Consider the following 12,628-nt stretch of genomic DNA (forward strand, 5'->3'; position numbering starts at 1 on the left):
GAGGCCATCAAAGCCTGGGCTACAGCATCTTCCTTCTTCCTCTCTGAGATTTGAAGCCCCACACACATCTCTTCTCGGTACAAGAGCTGCTTGGCTCCTAGTCACAGTGTCCCAGAAGGACGCAGATGTGATTTAGGATTGGCCAGCATGTGTTCTTTTTCCTTGTTGTCTTATGCGTTCATTTTATTAGTATTTTCAAAACTAATATTCATTATGTTTTCTAATTACAATGATAATAAACGTTCAATATAAAAATGGAAAATACAGAAAAGCAAAAAAGAGTAGAAAATAAAAATTATCTGTAATTTCACCATACAGAGATAATCACTGTTATTATTTTACTGTATATACTTTTTATTTTTTTTTATTTATTTATTTTTTTTGGAAGGTAGTTAAGCTGTGATGTATATACTTTTTAAAAGGTCTAAATATATATAATGTATTTTTAAAAATAAAATTTGGTTTATTCTGTACAATCCATTTGATAAGCTGCTCTTAGTATACTATGATAAAAGTCTGTGGTATTAGTCTTTCATATAAACATATTTAGGTTTTGCATTATATGATAGAGGCACAGTGATTTATTCAACCAATCTATTGTAGATGGATGTCTAGGTTTCATCTAATTCATCAATGCATAAATTATGATGCAAAGTGACATTATCATAGGTGAATGTCTATTTCCTGTAAATAGATCCCCAGAAGGAGAATTATTGATGAGTGAAAATTTCTTTGGAGTGTTTTGATTATGTATCGACAAATATTCCACTAGAAAAACTATACAGATGGACCTCTAGTAGTTTGTGAGAGTCCCTTTCTGATCAGTGTTTTCAATGGCTTTTAGAGGCATATTGAATCTGAACATGAAGAAAACTAACAGAAGTGTTTCCTCCTCCTAGGAAAACGGGCCTGTGTTGGAGAGAGCCTGGCCCTCATGGAGCTGTTCCTGTTCTTCACCACCATTCTGCAAAACTTTTCCCTGAAGCCCCTGGTGGATCCAAAGGAACTAGATATCAAGCCCATCGCTACTGGGTTTATCAATATCCCACCACCCTACAAGCTGCGCCTTATTCCCAGATAAAAGAAGAACTTTTCTCTTTTAACCATTCAAATCAAAGTAATTGTTTTCCTGCCACCCTCTCCCCCCTCCCAGAAATAGTCTACTTCTTCATTTTAGATACTGCCTAGAACAGAAATACTACTCACTAAAAAGTGGAAGGACATTTTTTTAAATCTACAAATCCCTTCACAAAAAGGAGCTAGGCCTTGAAAACTCTAAGTTACAAACAATATTTTTACAGACTTTATAGTTCTTTGTAAACTGTGTTCCAGCAGCACCAAGACCAGGCTCACAAAAGGCCTTTACCAGGGATATCTCTACAAAATTTAGGAAAAGTAGCTGGGGTGGTGGAGTGCACCTATAGTCCCAGCTATTAGGGAGACTGAGGCAGGAGGATTGCTTGAGCCCAGGAGTTCAAGACTGCAGCTATACCTATTGCTGGGACTACAGGCATGTGCCACCATGCCTGGCTAATTTTTCTATTTTTTGTAAAGATGGGGTCTCATTCTTACTCAGGCTGGTCCTGAACTGCTGGGCTAGAGCAATCCTCCCACCTTGGCCTTCCAAAGTGCTAGGATTACAGGCATGAGCTACCGTGGCCAGCCGGATTTCTCTTATATTTTCTTATAATGCTATACTTCTTTAAATTTAAGATGCCATCTGTTTTAAGGTACATTCCAGTTTCAGAGACATTAAAATGTAAAATAAAGAGCACCTTGGAATCAATAAAATATAGTTCTCCTACTACATTTAGACCCATAGCCCATTACTGGCCCAGTTAATGGGCTACTCAAAGTCTGATATGTAGTAGTCTCTTCATGCTAAATGACCAGATCATTTAGAGGCAGGCTCCTTTTCCCAGTTAACCTTCTGCCTGACACCCTGATATCCTCATTGATATCATGTCAGTAAACACACATCACATTAGTTTTTCCAAACTCAGAAATAACCAGTTTATTCCCGACAAGGAGGATTACACTGGTACAGGCTATTTACAGATTAGGCAACGCTGGTACACAGACTAGATTCAGAGTCCATGCCATCACATTTTCCATTGGCCAGAGGGCAACCTGAGTCAACATGCCACTGAACCAATGATTGTCCTGTTGGAGTAAGGTTAGTGGGCATATGGTAGAGCCTAGTTTTCTGAAATTCCACGTAGTCATTTCCTGCCCTTTTTTAAAGTCAACAAAATGTAAATGCAGAGGAGATAGTGTATTATTTATTATTGCTTTTCAACAAGAATACCTGTTACATGCCATGTATACGCTAGGGGCTGGGGGAATCCAGAAACAAATAAGATAGGATCCCTGTCCTTCAGTAACTTATATTTTAATCAGGGAAGACACACAAATAAGCCAACAATTATAGCACAATGTAACATTTGTGGAGAAGTTGCACAGAATGCACAGAATTTTACAGAAACACAAAGGAAGGACACTGAAATCAGACCAGGGGAAAGAGATCGGAAAGGTTTAGAGACAATGATGCTTGAACTTATGTTTGAAACACAACTATGAATCAACTAACTTTTCCAAACAGAGGGAGAGAAGATGTTCAAACACTCAGAGGCTTTTGAAAAATTGCAGGTGGCTGGGTGTGGCTAGGAGGAGGGAGTGCGCCGGTGAGGAGGAGATCTGATGCTGGGGAGGCCGGAGACTTAAGGGCCTGGAGGGCCTTTGCCGTGTAAAGAAGTTTGGACTTAACCGAGGAGAAGGGAGAACCAATTAAATGAGCTAAACAGTGAAGGGAGAGGCAAGAGGAGACAAGATGTGGTTTGCATTGAAGAAAGATCCCAGTGGTGGCAGTGTGGCATGTGCAGTGGCAGGGGGCGGAATCCCGGGCAGGAAGACCGATGGGAGGCTGTTGCAGTGATCCAGGCAGGACGGACAGAGCAGACTGAGGTGGCAGCAGCAGAGGGGACAAGCGAGGGCCAGCTGTGAGGATCAAGCAGAACACTGAATAAGTAAAGGTTTGGTTTGACAGGAGTGAGAAGGAAGCACTTAGTTAGAATGGCTCCCACAGTTTTTTGACTTGGGCAACAGGTGGTGCCATTTCCCAAGAGGAGCAGCTATGGGGCTGGGGGGTGAGGAGAGACACTGCATTTAGACTCAGTCAGGTTGCATTTGCTGTCCCTAAGGGACAGGCAAAGGGGTAAAGCCAAAGCAATAAGAAGATAAGAAATACAACTACCAGATGCACAGGACTCTACAGTTTATATGAAACTTTTATCAAAATGTGAGATGTGGCCGGGTGTGGTGGCTCACACCTGTAATCCTAGCACTCTAGGAAGCCGAGGCGGGCGGATTGCTTGAGCTCAGGAGTTCGAGACCAGCCTGAGCAAGAGCGAGACCCCCGTCTCTACTAAAAATAGAAATTAATTGGCCAACTAAAAATATATAGAAAAAATTAACCAGGCATGGTGGCGCATGCCTGTAGTCCCAGCTACTTGGGAGGCTGAGGCAGGAAGATCGCTTGAGCCCAGGAGTTTGAGGTTGCTGTGAGCAAGGCTGACACCACGCCACGGCACAGTAGCCCAGGCAAGAGAGTGAGACTCTGTCTCCAAAAAAAAAAAAGAAATGTGATGCGTGACTGGAGCAGATAGGGTGGGGTGGGGGAGGGGGATGGTGAGGGGAGTTTGTCTCGAGAGGAGGAGTGAGCAGTTTGTAGACAGCATTGAACATCCAGCCCTGGAGGTTGGGTTAGATGCAAAAAGTAGAGGAAACTCCCAAAGGATTGTACAGGGCTAAGTTTAGAAGAAAATATGTTCAAGAATACTTATTCTGGCAAATTCAAGTTACAGATAGTGGGAAAGGGCATTTTGAATCCACTTCCAACTCTTGAAACCAACTGAAAGCAAAATAAGTGAAAAATATAAAAGAAACTTCCACTTTCAATTGAACAAGGAAAAAAGTTGTAAAAACAAAACTGTGAAGAATGACTGCCAAATGAAGTGATTTTTGATCCAAAATATGTAAGGACATAGAACCAACACATCCCTGGGAAAGAGATCAGTTTCCCTAAAATTAAGTGTCATGTTCTTGAGAAGTCCGTCCAGTGATCCTTGTGGGTGAACTCACATGCTCTACGGTCTCACTAAGGGTGGGCAGAGATGCCAGTGTTCTGCAATGTCATTCTATCATAATAAACCTCTGATTTTTAGCTGGGCACATGGTTGTCTTGGATAAAGAACTATATTGTCTGCTTTCCTTGCACATAGGCAAGGCTGTAAGTTCTAGTCTATGGGATGTAAGTGGAAGTGGTATGTGAAACTGGAAAGTTTGCCCTTTTTTAAACAGCTTTATTGAAATGTGTAATTCACATGCCACAAAATTCACCCATTTAAAGTGTACCACTTGATGGCTTGTAGTATATTCACAGTTATGCAATATCACCACTATTTTAAATAATTTTATCACCCCAAAAAAGGAACTCTGTGCCCCTAACCCATCATTCCCCAAACCTCCCAATGCCCTAGCCCTAGGCAACCACTAATCTACTTTCTGTCTCTATAGATTTGCCTATGCTGAGCATTTCACATAAGTAACATCATACACTAAGTGGTCTTTTGTGTCTTGCTTCTTTCACTTAGTGTAATGTTTTCAAGGTTCATCCATGTTGTAACATGTGTCATTAATCCTTTTAAAGCATTTATCGAGGATCTAGTATGGGCAAGGTATTGTTCTAAGCACTGGGTCAGAGGGGTGGATAAAACAAACAGTAATCCTTGCTTCCATGCAACTTACATTTATTTTAGTGAGGGACACAGACAGAGAAAAGAGAAACAAATAATTATATAGTATGCATTCTGGTAATGGTAAGTGTTATGAAAAAGAAGTTAATGGGAAGAGAATAATAAGGGGTAGCATTTGGGGACTGGTTTTGAGAGGGCGGTCAGGGCCAGCCACTTGAAGGTGGTGGTATTTGAGCATGGACTTAAGTGATGGAAATGGAAAAGCCATGAAAACATTGAGAAGAGCATTTCTGGCAGAGAAAATGGCAAGTGTAAAGACCCTGGGGCAGAAATGAGTTTGATATGTTCAAGGAATAGAAAGAAGGACATTGTGACTGGTATTTACTAGACTTTTATGTCATTGTAAGAATTTTTTATTCTAAGTATGGTGAGAACTCACTGAAATACTTTGAGTAGGAAAAGAATTTGTTTTTTGTTTTTTTTCCTTTTTCATCTTTTTTTTTTGAGACAGACTATCACTTTGTCACCCTGGCTAGAGTGCAGTGGCATCATCACAGCTCCCTGAAACCTCAAACTCCTGGGCTCAAGCAATTCTCCTGCTTCAGCCTCCTGAGTAGCTGGGACTACAGGCACACACTACCAGGCCCAGCTAATTTTATCTATTTTTAGTAGGGACGGGGTCTCCCTCTTGTTCAGGCTGGTCTCGAACTCCTGACCTCAAGCGATCCTCCGGCCTCAGCCTCCCAGAGTGCTAGGATTACAGGTGTAAGCCACTGCACCCAGGCTGATTTATGTGTTTTTAGACACTTTGTAGAGAATAAAACTGATGGGGCAAAAATGGAAATAGGGAATATTCAGAAGGCTATGGTCATTATCCAAACAAGAAATATACAGTGGCATAGACTATGAAGACAGGGGTCAAGCTGGGAGAAGTTGTCAGATTCCAATGTATTTCCAAGCAGAGTCAGTATAACTTGCAGATATGGGGCTTGAGATACAGAGAAGGATTGTGGGCCAGGCCCCATCACTCACACCTGTAATCCTAGCACTTTGGAAGGCTGAGATGGGAGTGTCACTTGAGGCCACCCTGGGCAATATAGCTAAATCCTATCTGTACAAAAAATAGAAAAATTAACTGAGCTTGGTAATGCATGCCTGTAGTCCCAGCTACTCAAGAGGTTGAAGCAGGAGGATTGCTTGGGCCCAGGAGTTTGAGGTTGCAGTCAGCTGTGATGACGCCACTACACTGTAGCCAGGGTGGAGATGAGACTCTCTCTAAAAAAAAGAGAGAGAGAGAGAGAGAGAGAGAGAAAAGGATTGTGGATGGGTCCTAAGTTTTGGCCTAAGAAATTGCATTAATTGTGGTAATATTTGCTAATTTGGGGAAGCAAAGGAGAGAAGCAGCAAATATTAACAGTATCCTTATAAGATTAATATTCACCAATTGATATCAGTGGTTATTCCCAGATGACAGAGTAAGGGATAATATTTTATGTTTCTCTTTGTACTTGTCTATGTTATCTGCATTTTTACAACGAAGGTATTTCATTTTGACACAAGCCTATGAATTCATTTTTTAAGAACTATTTTTCAGATAGCAGGAAGAATGAGACCAGATGGGAGGCAGTTTTCACAACATATACAGGCAGAGATGAAGGAGGCATTACCGTGACGTAGAAAGGTCTCAGACTTTGGAGTCGGAAAGCCAGTTTAGCCTCCACATTTGCCAATTGAAAACTATGTGATCTGGGTAAATCATTTAAATTTTAGCGGTTCTCACATATGTAAATAGGATGCAGTTTGTCCCTGTCGGACTCTGCGACCCCGACCCCGGGGACAGGAGGCGGGTGTGTGGCGTTGGGCCTGGGTGCCTGCTGGAGATCTAGCAGCGATGGGAGGTAGGTGGTGGGACGTAAGTTCTGTAACTCAGAGAAGTAGAAGCAAGATAGAGGCTTTCGAGAGTTATCAGCTATAGTGGGATTTGTAGGTGATCATCAGGGAGGAGGTGCATGAAAAGAGAAGAAATTCAAGGACAGACCTGGGCCAACTCTAGCAGGTCAGGGTGAAATCAGGAGGGACCAACACACTCTTCCCTCTCACAAACTGCCCCCGCTCCACCCCCACTCCTCCCTGCACCTGCATCTGGTTAACATCTCCTCACTCAGATCTCAGATCTCAGTTCATACGTAACATCATTTGTATTTTAATTTATTCAGTACACTGTACTCGGATTAAGTGGTGAGCAGATAATTTAGTCTTGGCCTTCCTTGAGCTTCTCTTCTATTGGGACAGACAGCCTATAAATGAGGAAACAAGGAGACAAATAAACAAGTACTTACAGACTGTCTAACATCCTGTTGGAAACAAGCGGGATGAGGAGACTGGGCAGAACCAGGGGAGGTCTCTTTAGACGGGATGATTCGGGAAGATCTCTCAGTGCCATTGATCACTGCGCTGGGCTAGGAAGTGTGAGATGCACGGGAAAGAGAACTGAAAAGGGCTTGGTCTGCTCGAGGACTGACTCCCTAGGCTTGGCCAGGTTCCCTCTGCTCTACACTTTCGTCACACTCAAAGAATGACTGGTGATTTGAATTGAGCTGAACTCTTGGTTTGGTTATAGGTCCAGTCAACTGGCATTCTTGAGCAGGATTAAATTACAGCAAGGCTGCTCTGCAAAATTACTGCTGTAGGATACACAGAAAGAAATTGTAAAACTAGGGTAACCGGAGGTCTGGGTTGGGCAAGTTGGTTCATTTGCCTAACCTGGGCTGCGCTCACTCTCACTCTCTACCTTTCCCATCCTCCTCTCTCCTCTGTCTAGGGTCTAGGGAACAGTGATAGAAGGAAAAAGGACGATTGCCCCCACCTCTCCACTTGAGATTGAGTATCCTTCCTCCTCCTCCCAACACTGTTCAATTTTTACTGTACTCTCTTTGCTCACATTTCTCTGGTTTGTTCCATATGTGTACCCACTGGAACGAGTCGAGTAGGGTATCGAGCTAACTGTGCCAGAGGGCATAGAGTCCAGGCCCTCCTCCACTACTTAACTAGTTATGTGAGTCTGCGAAATGTCTCCTCTAAAATGGAATGACAGTGCCTTCCTCCCTGGGCTGCTGAGGTATAAATAAGGAAGTAGCTGATACTTTATAAGGCAACATAGAATTGTAAAGCATGATTGATATTTGCCTAAGGTAGAGTAGAGAAGTGTTGGTCTAGGCAGGGACAGCTGTGAGGACACTGAGAACCTAGAAAGAAGGAACTGCCTAAAATTAGGGTGAAGAGGCCAGGCGAGGTGGCTCACGCCTATAATCCCAGCACTCTGGGAGGCCAAGATGGGCCGATTGCTCAAGGTCGGGAGTTCAAAACCAGCCTAAGCAAGAGAGAGACACCCCTCCTCCCCCTGCCTCTACTAAAAATAGAAAGAAATTAATTGGCTGGGCATGGTGGCACATGCCTGTAGTCCCAGCTACTTGGGAGGCTGAGGCAGGAGGATTGCTTGAGCCCAGGAGTTTGAGGTTGCTGTGAGCTAGGCTGATGCCACGGCACTCTAGCCTGGGCAACGGAGTGAGACTCTGTCTCAAAAATAAAATTAAATTAAAAAAAATAAAATTAGGGTGAAGAAAAGAAACCAGGAGAACTCTGGGAGTGCCCTTTGATCTAGGCCTACACAGCCATCTGCAGGGCTGGCTTCCCAAGACTGCAGTCCAGACCCTGGGAGGAAGTCAGGCAATTAAGCTTTCAGCTCAAGCCTCCCCAGAGAGCCCCAGACTTAAGGTATTTGTGAGTGTCTTCCTTTCTGATTGCTATGGTAAAAAATGAGTACAAAGCTGGTGGCTTAAAACTACATAAATTTGTTATCTTAAAGTTTTAGAGATCAGAAGTCTGACATGGGTGTCACTGGACTGAAATCAAGGTGCTGGCAGAACTGCATTCCTTTCTGAGGCCTTTCACAGCAGTTAGAGGGTGCTCACGGTCCTCCACCAGTGACCCCTCTTCCTGCATCTTCACGGCAGCAGTGGCTGGTCGAGTCTTTCTTGTATATCATTGCTCTGACTCTGACTCTCCTGCCTCCTTCTCCACGCACAAGGACACTTGTGATTGCATAGGGCCCGTCTGGGTAATCCAGAATGATCTCTTCATGTCAAGACCAGCTTATTAGCAACTTTAATTTTATCAGCAAACTTCATTCCCCCTTGCCAGGTAATGTAACATTTCACAGGTTCCAGGGATTAGAACGTGGACACCTCTGGGAGGGCCATTACTATGCCTACCACAGGGGGAGAAAGGACACTAGAAATCATCCGGTTCAACTCCCACTATCCTCCAGCAAGCCCTCCCTGACCCCCCAAAACTAGGTTAGGTGAACCTGTGTGATAATCCCACATGGTTACACCCATCACTCCTCCCTCAGCATTGTGTTTGCTTGTCTGTGTCTTTGAGGAGAGAGACTGCCCTTTGGTGCTTGTGTCTTTGCTAGAATATAAGCACCACATACATGCACAGGATCTTTGTTGGTTTTGTTCTAGATCAAAAAGGATATTATATGCAAAGCCTTTGGCCTTTAGGAGTAAAGGTTTTATATGTAGTTGTTAAATGAATGAATTGAATTCCCATAACCTAGCATGGTCTCTAGTACAGAGTAGATGCTTAATGATGTTGCTGCTACAATTGCTACTATGAGTAATATTTACTGAGCCCTTACTATGTGCCAGGCACTGTGCAAAGGCTGTACATACATCATCTTATTTGATCCACCCAACAACCCATGAGGGAGGAGATGTATTTCCTCCTAACTGAAGTTTAGAAAAGTTAAGTCACTTGCCCAAGGTCAAGTGGCCTAAGAAAGGTTGTGTACTTGGATTAAAAATAATATCCCTCAGACACTCAAGCCCATGCACCTTTTACTCCTAGTTGCTTTGAGGGGCTTTGTATGCCCTCTGGCTTCAGGGCGTTCACTCTGGTACTCTATGTGGAATTCCAGGGCAGGCATCCCAACCTCAGCCCTGATATTTCCTGTTTACGGAGGGTTTTCTCTGATTACAAGACCCCACAGTGCAAACAGGTAGGGAGGGGCATCCCTCTCTTAGAGAATGGGATCCATCTGTTTAGCATGAGCAAGGTCTCCATAAAGAACCATAGACACATTTGCCAGAAAAATGGGCATTCTTCCTACAGAGAAACAGTTGGGGGTTATCTGGAGTCACAAGCCAAGCCCTCAGTAGTGACCATAGATATTGTCCTAGATCAAGGGCTTAATGTGTGACAGCCTTAATGATGCCCTCTCAGCTGTCTCTCTCGATTCCTGCCTTCACCACCTGGGGAGACAGGATTACCTCAAGAAATCATGAGATTTTAGTAGTGGGTATAGGTGACGGTTCTATCAGTACTGCCAATTTAGTACTTATCTTGGGCCAACCCCCTGGACTGTCTGTGAGCCAGACTGGCCTGGCTTATAGTGCTCACCCAATATATCCAAGAGGGAATAACTGACTGGTTATAAAAAGCATAGGATTTTCTAGGGAACATTTGCTAAAGACAGAGCAGTAGGATGCAAGGAGGAAGTCAATAATGGGTTCATCTACTCCATTCATTCATTCATTCATTCATTCAACAAACATTGAGCACCTGTGCCCAGCTCTGTGCTAGAGGCTGAAGATCATCCTGGAGGCAGGAATAGGTGCCAGCAGGGCTGCACTCCATCCGACACCTGATGCCCAGCACAAGAGGCACAGGGAGAAGAACTGGAGATGCAAAGACTGACTGTCGCAGCAACTGCAAGGGGTGGTGAAGAAGACCCAAGATTCAGAGCTGGGTTGAGCTGCCTAGGGAAACAGCATGGACAAAAGCAGGAGGGCAGCACTGAGAGCATGTTCTGAAGACAGTAGACAGAGCGACAGGGCTGCACTGGAGTGAGGGGCAGGATGACAAGGCACAAATGGGCCTCGTAGGAAGGACGTGAAGGGCATCTGAGTCATTTTAATTCTATACTATAGTGCATTAAAGATCCATTGAAGCTTTGGTTCTTTTAAAAACAGCATTATTGAGGTGTAATTTACATGCCACAAAATTCACCCCTTTAAAGTTTACAATTAAATTATTTTTATTAATAGTAAATTTCCCAAGTTGTGCAGCCATCACTATCATCTAGTGTCAGAACATCCATGACTCCAGTAAGATCCCTCATGCCCGTTTACAGTTAAGTCCTATCCCCAAACCCAGGCAAACACTGTTTTAGTTTCTGTCTCTGTAGATTTACTTTGTAGTTCATTTCATATAAATGGAATCATATACAATACGTGATTTTTTTTCATGTCTGGCTGCTTTCACTTAGCATAGTGTGTTTGAAGTCCATCCACATTGTAGCATGTGCTAGTATTTATTCCTCTTTATTGCTGGATAGCATCAGTGGTATGAATATGCCACGTTTCATTTATCTCTTCACCAGTCAATAGACATTTGGGTAGTTTCCACTTTTTGGCTATTATGAATAATGTGCTATGAACATGTTTGTGTGCAAGTCTTTGTTCTACTGGATAGGTACCCAGGAATGAAATAGTTGGGTTGTATGGTAAATTTATGTGTAATTCTTTGGGGGCTCTACTTAATTGCTTTTATTTCCTTTTTGAAATGGCTGTATTGAGATATAATTTGCATACCATAAAATTCACCTGTTTTAAGCATGGAATTCAAAGAATTTTAGTATATTTACAGAGTTGTATAACCATCACCATCACCACTTCTAATTTTAGAACATTTCTATATCACCCTAAAAAGAAATTTTGTGTCCATTTATAGTTATACTCCACATTTCCACTCCCAGTCCTAGGCAACCTCTAATCTACTTTCTGTCTCTATATATTTGCCTTTTCTAAACAGTTCATATGAAGTAAGTTACACAATATGTCGTCTTTTGGGTCTGGCTTCTTTCACTGGACATAGTACCCATGTACAATGTATCAGTACTTAGCTCCTTTTTATTGTCAAATAATATTCCATTATATGGATATACCATATTTTATTTATCCATTTAGCAGTTAATGGACATGTGGGTTGTTTCCACTTTTTGTCTATTGTAAACGATACTTGCTATGGACATTCATGTACACGTTTTGTGTGTGGATGTATGTTCCATTTCTCTTGGGTAGATACCTAGGAGTGAAATTGCTCTGTTATATAGTAGGTATATATTTAACCTTTTAAAAAACTGCCAAACTTTTTTCCAAAGTTGTTGTACCATTTTACATTCCCATAAACAATATATGAGTGTTCCAGTTTCTCCCTATTCTCACCAAGACTTGTATTGTTGATCTTTTTTATTATAGCCATGCTAGTAGAGGTAAAGTGATATCTCATGGTTTTAATCTGCCTTTCCTTCATGACTAATGATGTTGAACATCTTTAAATGTGCTTTACTAGCCATTCCTATATCTACTTTGGTGAAATGTCTATTCATATCTTTTACCCATTTTTAAATGTCTATTCAAATCTTTTGCCCACTTTTTTAATTGGGTTGTCTTATCATGTTGTAAAGGTTCTTTAGGTATTATGGATATATTATCTGATATGTGATTTCTAATTATTTCCGCCCAGTCTGAGGCTTATTTTTTTCATTTTCTTAATAATATCTGTTGAAAGATTTTTGAGGGAAAGAAGATCAAGATAGAGCCATGTTTCCAAAAGACAGTCTGGCCCCAGCACGTGGAATGGATCAAAAGAGCCAGGGACCTCTTTTCATAAGTTGTAATAAAAGGAACAGATGCAGGCCAATTTGCTTAAAACTCTCCGGTAATCGAAGGGTTAAAATAAGCTACTTATTCAAGCTTGTTTACAGTTCAGTTAACCAGTAAACCAGAATTCGTGAAATGCAAAAACCT

General features: G+C 42.2%; 1 protein-coding gene across 1 annotated transcript in view; it reads left to right on the forward strand.

Annotated features, from left to right (window-relative positions):
• The window catches only part of CYP2C23 (cytochrome P450 family 2 subfamily C member 23), a 28,088-nt gene extending 23,858 nt beyond the window's left edge, over positions 1-4,230 (forward strand). The window contains exon 9 of the mRNA XM_012768391.3: positions 900-4,230. Coding sequence (XP_012623845.1) covers positions 900-1,081 — 182 coding nt within the window. The 3' untranslated portion in view covers positions 1,082-4,230. The remainder of the gene's footprint in view (positions 1-899) is intronic.
• The last annotated feature ends 8,398 nt before the right edge of the window (positions 4,231-12,628 follow it).

This window comes from Microcebus murinus, chromosome 14 (genome assembly GCF_040939455.1).
Source record: "Microcebus murinus isolate Inina chromosome 14, M.murinus_Inina_mat1.0, whole genome shotgun sequence".
NCBI classification, from domain to species: Eukaryota; Metazoa; Chordata; class Mammalia; order Primates; family Cheirogaleidae; genus Microcebus; species Microcebus murinus.